Source organism: Oncorhynchus masou, chromosome 8 (genome assembly GCF_036934945.1).
Source record: "Oncorhynchus masou masou isolate Uvic2021 chromosome 8, UVic_Omas_1.1, whole genome shotgun sequence".
Taxonomy (NCBI): domain Eukaryota; kingdom Metazoa; phylum Chordata; class Actinopteri; order Salmoniformes; family Salmonidae; genus Oncorhynchus; species Oncorhynchus masou.
In genome coordinates, this window is record NC_088219.1 from 14,367,217 (window position 1) to 14,380,381 (window position 13,165).

General features: G+C 54.2%; 1 protein-coding gene across 1 annotated transcript in view; it reads right to left on the reverse strand.

Annotated features, from left to right (window-relative positions):
- LOC135543760 (neurexin-2-like) overlaps positions 1 to 13,165 on the reverse strand; it is a 267,499-nt gene that overhangs the window by 32,080 nt on the left and 222,254 nt on the right. The window contains exon 14 of the mRNA XM_064971111.1: positions 11,883 to 12,054. Coding sequence (XP_064827183.1) covers positions 11,883 to 12,054 — 172 coding nt within the window. The remainder of the gene's footprint in view (positions 1 to 11,882; positions 12,055 to 13,165) is intronic.

Here is a 13,165-nt window from a genome sequence, read left to right on the forward strand (position 1 = left end):
CAGACAGAGAATGTGAGGGCTTAGGGACGGGGAACAGACGACAGAATGTGAGGGCTTTGGGGATGGGGAACAGACAGAATGTGAGGGCTTAGGGGACGGGGAACAGACGACAGAATGTGAGGGGTTGGGGACGGGGAACAGACAGAATGTGAGGGCTTAGGGACGGGGAACAGACAGAATGTGAGGGCTTAGGGACGGGGAACAGATGACAGAATGTGAGGGCTTGGGGACGGGGAACAGACAGAATGTGAGGGCTTAGGGACGGGGAACAGATGACAGAATGTGAGGGCTTGGGGACGGGGAACAGACAGAATGACAGAATGTGAGGGCTTAGGGACGGGGAACAGACAGAATGTGAGGGCTTAGGGACAACAGACAGAATGTGAGGGCTTGGGGACGGGGAACAGACAGAATGTGAGGGCTTGGGGACGGGGAACAGACGACAGAATGTGAGGGCTTAGGGACGGGGAACAGACAGAATGTGAGGGCTTAGGGACGGGGAACAGACAGAATGTGAGGGTTTTGGGACGGGGAACAGACAGAATGTGAGGGCTTAGGGACGGGGAACAGACAGAATGTGAGGGGTTGGGGACGGGGAACAGACAGAATGTGAGGGCGGGGAACAGACGACAGAATGTGAGGGCTTAGGGACAGGGAACAGACGACAGAATGTGAGGGCTTGGGGACGGGGAACAGACAGAATGTGAGGGAATGTGAGGGCTTAGGGACGACGGGGAACAGACGACAGAATGTGAGGGCTTAGGGACGGGGAACAGACAGAATGTGAGGGCTTAGGGACGGGGAACAGACAGAATGTGAGAATGTGAGGGCTTGTGAGGGCTTAGGGGGGGCTTAGAGACGACAGAACTTGGGGACGGGGAACAGACAGAATGTGAGGGCTTAGGGACGGGAACAGACGACAGAATGTGAGGGCTTAGGGACGGGGAACAGACAGAATGTGAGGGCTTGGGGACGGGGAACAGATGACAGAATGTGAGGTTCTTGGGGACGGGGAACAGACAGAATGTGAGGGCTTGGGGACGGGGAACAGACGACAGAATGTGAGGGCTTAGGGACAGGGAACAGACGACAGAATGTGAGGGCTTAGGGACGGGGAACAGATGACAGAATGTGAGGGCTTAGGGACGGGGAACAGATGACAGAATGTGAGGTTCTTGGGGACGGGGAACAGACAGAATGTGAGGTTCTTGGGGACGGGGAACAGACGACAGAATGTGAGGTTCTTGGGGACGGGGAACAGACGACAGAATGTGAGGGCTTAGGGACGGGGAACAGATGACAGAATGTGAGGGCTTAGGGACGGGGAACAGATGACAGAATGTGAGGTTCTTGGGGACGGGGAACAGACAACAGAATGTGAGGTTCTTGGGGACGGGGAACAGACGACAGAATGTGAGGTTCTTGGGGACGGGGAACAGATGACAGAATGTGAGGGCTTAGGGACGGGGAACAGACACAGAATGTGAGGGCTTAGGGGACGGGGAACAGACGACAGAATGTGAGGGCTTGGGGACGGGGAACAGACGACAGAATGTGAGGTTCTTGGGGACGGGGAACAGACAGAATGTGAGGTTCTTGGGGACGGGGAACAGACGACAGAATGTGAGGGCTTAGGGACGGGGAACAGACAGAATGTGAGGGCTTAGGGACGGGGAACAGATGACAGAATGTGAGGTTCTTGGGGACGGGGAACAGACAGAATGTGAGGGCTTAGGGACGGGGAACAGACGACAGAATGTGAGGTTCTTGGGGACGGGGAACAGACAGAATGTGAGGGCTTGGGGACGGGGAACAGACGACAGAATGTGAGGTTCTTGGGGACGGGGAACAGACAGAATGTGAGGGCTTGGGGACGGGGAACAGATGACAGAATGTGAGGGCTTAGGGACGGGGAACAGACAGAATGTGAGGGCTTAGGGACGGGGAACAGACGACAGAATGTGAGGGCTTAGGGACGGGGAACAGACAGAATGTGAGGGCTTAGGGACGGGGAACAGACGACAGAATGTGAGGGCTTAGGGACGGGGAACAGACAGAATGTGAGGGCTTAGGGACGGGGAACAGACAGAATGTGAGGGCTTAGGGACGGGGAACAGACAGAATGTGAGGGCTTAGGGACGGGGAACAGATGACAGAATGTGAGGTTCTTGGGGACGGGGAACAGACAGAATGTGAGGGCTTGGGGACGGGGAACAGACGACAGAATGTGAGGGCTTAGGGACGGGGAACAGACGACAGAATGTGAGGGCTTAGGGACGGGGAACAGACAGAATGTGAGGGTTTGGGGACGGGGAACAGACAGAATGTGAGGGCTTAGGGACGGGGAACAGACAGAATGTGAGGGGTTGGGGACGGGGAACAGACAGAATGTGAGGGGTTGGGGACGGGGAACAGACGACAGAATGTGAGGGCTTAGGGACGGGGAACAGACGACAGAATGTGAGGGCTTAGGGACGGGGAACAGACAGAATGTGAGGGCTTAGGGACGGGGAACAGACGACAGAATGTGAGGGCTTAGGGACAGGGAACAGACGACAGAATGTGAGGGCTTAGGGACGGGGAACAGACAGAATGTGAGGGCTTAGGGACGGGGAACAGACAGAATGTGAGGGCTTAGGGACGGGGAACAGACGACAGAATGTGAGGGCTTAGAGACGGGGAACAGACAGAATGTGAGGGCTTAGAGACGGGGAACAGACGACAGAATGTGAGGGCTTAGGGACGGGGAACAGACAGAATGTGAGGGCTTAGGGACGGGGAACAGACGACAGAATGTGAGGGCTTAGGGACGGGGAACAGACAGAATGTGAGGGCTTGGGGACGGGGAACAGATGACAGAATGTGAGGTTCTTGGGGACGGGGAACAGACAGAATGTGAGGGCTTGGGGACGGGGAACAGACGACAGAATGTGAGGGCTTAGGGACAGGGAACAGAACAGAATGTGAGGGCTTAGGGACGGGGAACAGAAATGTGAGGGCTTAGGGACGGGGAACAGACAGAATGTGAGGTTCTTGGGGACGGGGAACAGACAGAATGTGAGGTTCTTGGGGACGGGGAACAGACGACAGAATGTGAGGTTCTTGGGGACGGGGAACAGACGACAGAATGTGAGGGCTTAGGGACGGGGAACAGACGACAGAATGTGAGGGCTTAGGGACGGGGAACAGATGACAGAATGTGAGGTTCTTGGGGACGGGGAACAGACGACAGAATATGAGGGCTTAGGGACGGGGAACAGATGACAGAATGTGAGGTTCTTGGGGACGGGGAACAGACGACAGAATGTGAGGGCTTAGGGACGGGGAACAGATGACAGAATGTGAGGGCTTAGGGACGGGGAACAGATGACAGAATGTGAGGGCTTAGGGACGGGGAACAGATGACAGAATGTGAGGGCTTAGGGACGGGGAACAGACGACAGAATGTGAGGGCTTAGGGACGGGGAACAGACGACAGAATGTGAGGGCTTAGGGACGGGGAACAGATGACAGAATGTGAGGGCTTGGGGACGGGGAACAGATGACAGAATGTGAGGGCTTAGGGACGGGGAACAGACGACAGAATGTGAGGTTCTTGGGGACGGGGAACAGACGACAGAATGTGAGGGCTTAGGGACGGGGAACAGATGACAGAATGTGAGGGCTTAGGGACGGGGAACAGATGACAGAATGTGAGGTTCTTGGGGACGGGGAACAGACGACAGAATGTGAGGGCTTAGGGACGGGGAACAGGCGACAGAATGTGAGGTTCTTGGGGACGGGGAACAGACAGAATGTGAGGGCTTGGGGACGGGGAACAAACGACAGAATGTGAGGTTCTTGGGGACGGGGAACAGACAGAATGTGAGGGCTTGGGGACGGGGAACAGATGACAGAATGTGAGGGCTTAGAGGGGAACAGACAGAATGTGAGGGCTTAGGGACGGGGAACAGACGACAGAATGTGAGGGCTTAGAGACGGGGAACAGACAGAATGTGAGGGCTTAGAGACGGGGAACAGACGACAGAATGTGAGGGCTTAGGGACGGGGAACAGACAGAATGTGAGGGCTTAGGGACGGGGAACAGACGACAGAATGTGAGGGCTTAGAGACGGGGAACAGACGACAGAATGTGAGGGCTTGGGGACGGGGAACAGATGACAGAATGTGAGGTTCTTGGGGACGGGGAACAGACAGAATGTGAGGGCTTGGGGACGGGGAACAGACGACAGAATGTGAGGGCTTAGGGACAGGGAACAGACGACAGAATGTGAGGGCTTAGGGACGGGGAACAGATGACAGAATGTGAGGGCTTAGGGACGGGGAACAGATGACAGAATGTGAGGTTCTTGGGGACGGGAACAGACAGAATGTGAGGTTCTTGGGGACGGGGAACAGACGACAGAATGTGAGGTTCTTGGGGACGGGGAACAGACGACAGAATATGAGGGCTTAGGGACGGGGAACAGATGACAGAATGTGAGGGCTTAGGGACGGGGAACAGATGACAGAATGTGAGGTTCTTGGGGAGGGAAATATGAGGGCTTAGGGACGGGGAACAGATGACAGAATGTGAGGTTCTTGGGGACGGGAACAGGGACAGAATGTGAGGGCTTAGGGACGAACAGATGACAGAATGTGAGGGCTTAGGGACGGGGAACAGATGACAGAATGTGAGGGCTTAGGGACGGGGAACAGATGACAGAATGTGAGGGCTTAGGGACGGGGAACAGACGACAGAATGTGAGGGACGGGGAACAGATGACAGAATGTGAGGGCTTAGGGACGGGGAACAGATGACAGAATGTGAGGGCTTAGGGACGGGAATGTGAACAGACGACAGAATGTGAGGGCTTGGGGACGGGGAACAGACGACAGAATGTGAGGGCTTAGGGACGGGGAACAGATGACAGAATGTGAGGGCTTAGGGACGGGGAACAGATGACAGAATGTGAGGTTCTTAGGGACGGGGAACAGACGACAGAATGTGAGGGCTTAGGGACGGGGAACAGGCGAACAGAGGTTCTTGGGGACAGAATGTGAGGGCTTTGGGACGGGGAACAGACGACAGAATGTGAGGTTCTTGGGGACGGGGAACAGACAGAATGTGAGGGCTTGGGGACGGGGAACAGATGACAGAATGTGAGGTTCTTGGGGACGGGGAACAGACGACAGAATGTGAGGGCTTAGGGACGGGGAACAGCCAGAATGTGAGGGCTTAGGGACGGGGAACAGACAGAATGTGAGCGCTTGGGGACGGGGAACAGACGACAGAATGTGAGGTTCTTTGGGACGGGGAACAGATGACAGAATGTGAGGGCTTAGGGACGGGGAACAGACGACAGAATGTGAGGGCTTGGGGACGGGGAACAGATGACAGAATGTGAGGTTCTTGGGGACGGGGAACAGTCGACAGAATGTGAGGGCTTAGGGACGGGGAACAGACGACAGAATGTGAGGGCTTAGGGACGGGGAACAGATGACAGAATGTGAGGGTTTGGGGACGGGGAACAGATGACAGAATGTGAGGACTTAGGGACGGGGAACAGACAGAATGTGAGCGCTTGGGGACGGGGAACAGATGACAGAATGTGAGGGCTTGGGGACGGGGAACAGACAGAATGTGAGCGCTTGGGGACGGGGAACAGACAGAATGTGAGGGCTTGGGGACGGGGAACAGACGACAGAATGTGAGGGCTTGGGGACGGGGAACAGACGACAGAATGTGAGGTTCTTGGGGACGGGGAACAGACGACAGAATGTGAGGGCTTAGGGACGGGGAACAGATGACAGAATGTGAGGGCTTAGGGACGGGGAACAGATGACAGAATGTGAGGTTCTTGGGGACGGGGAACAGACGACAGAATGTGAGGGCTTAGGGACGGGGAACAGGCGACAGAATGTGAGGTTCTTGGGGACGGGGAACAGACAGAATGTGAGGGCTTGGGGACGGGGAACAGACAGAATGTGAGGGCTTTGGGGACGGGGAACAGAGACAGAATGTGAGGTTCTTGGGGACGGGGAACAGACAGAATGTGAGGGCAGAATGTGAGGTTCTTGGGGACGGGGAACAGACGACAGAATGTGAGGGCTTAGGGACTGTGAGGGCTTAGGGACGGGGAACAGACAGAATGTGAGGCTTAGGGGACGGGGAACAGACAGAATGTGAGGGTTTGGGACGGGGAACAGATGACAGAATGTGAGGGCTTAGGGACGGGGAACAGACGACAGAATGTGAGGGTTTGGGGACGGGGAACAGATGACAGAATGTGAGGACTTAGGGACGGGGAACAGACAGAATGTGAGCGCTTGGGGACGGGGAACAGATGACAGAATGTGAGGGTTTGGGGACGGGGAACAGATGACAGAATGTGAGGACTTAGGGACGGGGAACAGACAGAATGAATGTGAGGGGAACTGTGGGGCTTGGGGACGGGGAACAGACGACAGAATGTGAGGGCTTGGGGACGGGGAACAGACACAGAATGTGAGGTTCTTGGGGACGGGGAACAGACACAGAATGTGAGGGCTTAGGGACGGGGAACAGACAGAATGTGAGGGCTTAGGGACGGGGAACAGACAGAATGTGAGGTTCTTGGGGACGGGGAACAGACAGAATGTGAGGGCTTAGGGACGGGGAACAGACAGAATGTGAGGTTCTTGGGGACGGGGAACAGACAGAATGTGAGGGCTTGGGGACCGGGAACAGACGACAGAATGTGAGGGCTTAGGGACGGGGAACAGACAGAATGTGAGGTTCTTGGGGACGGGGAACAGACAGAATGTGAGGTTCTTGGGGACGGGGAACAGATGACAGAATGTGAGGTTCTTGGGGACGGGGAACAGATGACAGAATGTGAGGTTCTTGGGGACGGGGAACAGATGACAGAATGAGAGGGCTTAGGGACCGGGAACAGACAGAATGTGAGGGCTTAGGGACGGGGAACAGACAGAATGTGAGTGCTTGGGGACGGGGAACAGACGACAGAATGTGAGGTTCTTGGGGACGGGAACAGACAGAATGTGAGGGCTTAGGGACGGGAACAGACAGAATGGAACAGACGGGGAACAGAATGTGAGGGCTTGGGGACGGGGAACAGACGACAGAATGTGAGGTTCTTGGGGACGGGGAACAGACAGAATGTGAGGTTCTTGGGGACGGGGAACAGACGACAGAATGTGAGGGCATAGGGACGGGGAACAGACAGAATGTGAGGGCTTGGGGACGTGGAACAGACGACAGAATGTGAGGGCTTGGGGACGGGGAACAGACGACAGAATGTGAGGTTCTTGGGGACGGGGAACAGACAGAATATGAGGGCTTAGGGACGGGGAACAGATGACAGAATGTGAGGGCTTAGGGACGGGGAACAGATGACAGAATGTGAGGTTCTTGGGGACAGGGAACAGACGACAGAATGTGAGGGCTTAGGGACGGGGAACAGACGACAGAATGTGAGGTTCTTGGGGACGGGGAACAGACAGAATGTGAGGGCTTGGGGACGGGGAACAGACAGAATGTGAGGGCTTTGGGACGGGGAACAGACAGAATGTGAGGTTCTTGGGGACGGGGAACAGACAGAATGTGAGGGCTTGGGGACGGGGAACAGATGACAGAATGTGAGGTTCTTGGGGACGGGGAACAGATGACAGAATGTGAGGTTCTTAGGGACGGGGAACAGACAGAATGTGAGGGCTTAGGGACGGGGAACAGACAGAATGTGAGGGTTTGGGGACGGGGAACAGATGACAGAATGTGAGGGCTTAGGGACGGGGAACAGAAGACAGAATGTGAGGGCTTAGGGACGGGGAACAGACAGAATGTGAGGGTTTGGGGACGGGGAACAGACAGAATGTGAGGGCTTAGGGACGGGGAACAGACAGAATGTGAGGGCTTGGGGACGGGGAACAGACAGAATGTGAGGGTTTGGGGACGGGGAACAGACAGAATGTGAGGGTTTGGGGACGGGGAACAGACAGAATTTGAGGGCTTAGGGACGGTGAACAGACGACAGAATGTGAGGGCTTAGGGACGGGGAACAGACGTCAGAATGTGAGGTTCTTGGGGACGGGGAACAGACGACAGAATGTGAGGGCTTAGGGACGGGGAACAGACAGAAAGTGAGGGTTTGGGGACGGGGAACAGACGACAGAATGTGAGGGTTTGGGGATGGGGAACAGACAGAATGTGAGGGCTTAGGGACGGGGAACAGACAGAATGTGAGGGTTTGGGGACGGGGAACAGACGACAGAATGTGAGGGCTTGGGGACGGGGAACAGACAGAATGTGAGGGTTTGGGGACGGGGAACAGACGACAGAATGTGAGGGCTTGGGGACGGGGAACAGACGACAGAATGTGAGGACTTAGGGACTTAACAGACAGACGGGGGGAACAGACAGAATGTGAGGGCTTAGGGACGGGGAACAGACAGAATGTGAGGGCTTAGGGACAGGGAACAGACGACAGAATGTGAGGCTTGGGGACGGGGAACAGACGACAGAATGTGAGGTTCTTAGGGACAGGGAACAGACAGAATGTGAGGGCTTAGGGACCGGGAACAGACGACAGAATGTGAGGGCTTGGGGACGGGGAACAGACGACAGAATGTGAGGGCTTGGGGACGGGGAACAGACGACAGAATGTGAGGGCTTAGGGACGGGGAACAGACAGAATGTGAGCGCTTGGGGACGGGGAACAGACGACAGAATGTGAGGTTCTTGGGGACGGGGAACAGACAGAATGTGAGGGTTTGGGGACGGGGAACAGACAGAATGTGAGGGCTTAGGGACGGGGAACAGACGACAGAATGTGAGGTTCTTGGGGACGGGGAACAGACAGAATGTGAGGGTTTGGGGATGGGGAACAGACGACAGAATGTGAGGTTCTTGGGGACGGGGAACAGACAGAATGTGAGGGTTTTTTGGATGGGGAACAGACAGAATGTGGGGGACGGGGAACAGACAGAATGTGAGGGCTTGGGGACGGGGAACAGACAGAATGTGAGGGCTTAGGGACGGGGAACAGACACAGAATGTGAGGGCTTGGGGACGGGGAACAGACAGAATGTGAGGGCTTAGGGACGGGGAACAGACAGAATGTGAGGGCTTGGGGACGGGGAACAGACAGAATGTGAGGGCTTAGGGACGGGGAACAGACAGAATGTGAGGGCTTGGGGACGGGGAACAGACAGAATGTGAGGGCTTAGGGACGGGGAACAGACGACAGAATGTGAGGGCTTGGGGACGGGGAACAGACGACAGAATGTGAGGGCTTAGGGACGGGGAACAGACGACAGAATGTGAGGTTCTTAGGGACAGGGAACAGACAGAATGTGAGGGCTTAGGGACCGGGAACAGACGACAGAATGTGAGGGCTTGGGGACGGGGAACAGACAGAATGTGAGGGTTTGGGGATGGGGAACAGACAGAATGTGAGGGCTTAGGGACGGGGAACAGACAGAATGTGAGGGCTTGGGGACGGGGAACAGACGACAGAATGTGAGGTTCTTAGGGACAGGGAACAGACAGAATGTGAGGGCTTAGGGACCGGGAACAGACGACAGAATGTGAGGGCTTGGGGACGGGGAACAGACAGAATGTGAGGGCTTAGGGACCGGGAACAGACAGAATGTGAGGTTCTTGGGGACGGGGAACAGACGACAGAATGTGAGGGCTTAGGGACCGGGAACAGACAGAATGTGAGGGCTTAGGGACCGGGAACAGACAGAATGTGAGGTTCTTGGGGACGGGGAACAGACGACAGAATGTGAGGGCTTAGGGACCGGGAACAGACGACAGAATGTGAGGGCTTAGGGACGGGAACAGACAGAATGTGAGGGCTTAGGGACGGGGAACAGACAGAATGTGAGGGCTTAGGGACCGGGAACAGACGACAGAATGTGAGGGCTTAGGGACGGGGAACAGACAGAATGTGAGGGCTTAGGGACCGGGAACAGATGACAGAATGTGAGGGCTTAGGGACCGGGAACAGATGACAGAATGTGAGGGCTTAGGGACCGGGAACAGACGACAGAATGTGAGGGCTTAGGGACCGGGAACAGATGACAGAATGTGAGGGCTTAGGGACCGGGAACAGATGACAGAATGTGAGGGCTTAGGGACCGGGAACAGACGACAGAATGTGAGGGCTTAGGGACGGGGAACAGACAGAATGTGAGGGCTTAGGGACCGGGAACAGACAGAATGTGAGGGCTTAGGGACGGGGAACAGACAGAATGTGAGGGCTTAGGGACGGGGAACAGACAGAATGTGAGGGCTTAGGGACGGGGAACAGACAGAATGTGAGGGCTTAGGGACGGGGAACAGACGACAGAATGTGAGGGCTTAGGGACGGGGAACAGACAGAATGTGAGGGCTTAGGGACCGGGAACAGACAGAATGTGAGGGCTTAGGGACGGGGAACAGACAGAATGTGAGGGCTTAGGGACGGGGAACAGACAGAATGTGAGGGCTTAGGGACGGGGAACAGACAGAATGTGAGGTTCTTGGGGACGGGGAACAGACAGAATGTGAGGTTCTTGGGGACGGGGAACAGACAGAATGTGAGGGCTTAGGGACGGGGAACAGACAGAATGTGAGGGCTTAGGGACGGGGAACAGACAGAATGTGAGGGCTTAGGGACGGGGAACAGACAGAATGTGAGGTTCTTGGGGACGGGGAACAGACAGAATGTGAGGTTCTTGGGGACGGGGAACAGACAGAATGTGAGGGCTTAGGGACGGGGAACAGACAGAATGTGAGGGCTTGGGGACGGGGAACAGACGACAGAATGTGAGGGCTTAGGGACCGGGAACAGACAGAATGTGAGGTTCTTGGGGACGGGGAACAGACGACAGAATGTGAGGGCTTAGGGACGGGGAACAGACAGAATGTGAGGGCTTAGGGACGGGGAACAGACAGAATGTGAGGGCTTGGGGACGGGGAACAGACAGAATGTGAGGGCTTAGGGACCGGGAACAGACAGAATGTGAGGTTCTTGGGGACGGGGAACAGACGACAGAATGTGAGGGCTTAGGGACGGGGAACAGACAGAATGTGAGGTTCTTGGGGACGGGGAACAGACAGAATGTGAGGGTTTGGGGACGGGGAACAGATGACAGAATGTGAGGGCTTGGGGACGGGGAACAGACAGAATGTGAGGGTTTGGGGACGGGGAACAGACAGAATGTGAGGTTTGGGGACGGGGAACAGATGACAGAATGAGAGCTCCTTTCTCCATCCTTTCAAGCCACACACACATTCACAGTGCTCTCATATAAAAGCACATTTTTTACAGGCGGGGGGCGCGGGGTGAAATGAGAGCTGAGATTTTGCTGAGGGGTCCTTCATTGCTCTGAGGCTGTGTGAAGATCCCATTCTCAACTCCACTCTGCTTGGCTGCTACAATTACTGTGAAGAATTCAAATCCATCAAGGCAGCTTCAGGAAAATGTGTCCTTTTCAGATTGTTATTAGATTGTTTATGCAATAGTTATCTGGGCACTCCATGTGGCGACTCCATAAAGTACTCTGAATACATTAAAATAGTGAAATGGCACATATCGAAACAGAACCCTGGAGCGTGTTGAAAAAACCCCATTTACTCTATGGCAAAAGGCAAATTTCTTGCTTGCCAAGCGCATTCAACAACTGTCCTTGAATTTCTGTGATATTTCATGTCTGTTTGCTAGAGCCTGGAATTGGAATCACCATACACATTCCTCCATGTCTGTGTTTTCAAAATACAGCCTGGCAGCCTGGATCAATTTAGTTATCTCTCCCTCCCCCTCCCATTCTCTTAATATATACAGTACATATCTGGAACTCCCACTCCCACCCCAACCCATCATCTCCTTTTCAAAGAGTCCTTCCCCATGCCTTACCTGGCGGGTAGCGTTCGATGACAGGTTGGTTGTCCACCTGGAGGGTGGCGTTGCCACCGCTGCGTGTGAAGCGCACAACATGGTACTTGCCATCGCTAACTATGACAGCAGGCTCGCCAATGGTGATGTCATCTGTCCCCACGTTGAAGATCACATCGATCTTTCCTTGTTCCTGGGGATGGAAGAAACAGAAAGGGTGTCTGAAGGGAAAGGACAAGTTAGATATTCACAAATCTAACAATGCTTGGACAATAGTGGCAGCTGCTATACCACTGGTGAGTAAGACATTGATCACTGTTGACTTGACCTTGCTGTTTCTCTTCTACCTGACCTGACACATTCCTTTCACTGAATCTTCTCTCACAGCTAGAACCTCCATCACAGGTCAGAGTTACTTCCTCTGGCTGCCTCTGGGTGGCGCTGCTAGGAAACTGGGCTGGGGAGCAAAACACTTTGTTTGTGGGCACTCTGCGATGACTGGGCGGGGCAGGTCTGAAGACCCTGTGATCAGACCACAAGGTCACAGTCATAGAGATCCTATTGTAATTCTTAATTCTATGGTCACAGTGCTAATGTGGCAGTGTGAGAGCACTAAAGACTATAATCATCTGTCTGACAGCTTTAACATGATCCCAGCCCAGTCTGTAAGATGACTCTCACATCATGCTATTCACAACATAAAAATGTTCCATGCTTGAAATGTCCACTTCTTAAACATGATACTAAAATGGAAGGCTTTCAGAGATTCACTCAACGATCAGTTGGTACTGTCAGTAATATGGTAAGTGTTATCTTGTCTCCATGACTTGGGAATTGATCCCACGTGACCATTTGATGAGCAGATCAGAAACCATCAGGCATGATAAGGGGTTGATCCATCAGTATAGACATCTGACAGGGGGAAAACTGTCAAGAGGTGTCAGTCACCGATGATGAGAGAATATGGGCCATCTCACCTCAACCACTTCAGTCTGAGTCCCAGGAGAAATCAGAAAACAGCTAGAGGATGATACTATGTAATAACCTGTAGTGTGATGATGGTTACCTGTTATCAGTTATCTGTTATCTAGTTAAAATATTGTCTAGTTATTTGATTACTTTTCTTTTTAATTAACAATGTATGGGATTTTCACAACGTGTTATAAAGGTAAAATCAATCACAACCAGTGCCACTCCATCACATTAGTGTTGTGAACTGACAGAACCTTTGGGTGACCCCACCACAGCCACCACCTATACCACCCAGTGTCCTCTTGCTCCTCTGCCTTCTCCCCTTGGTAACC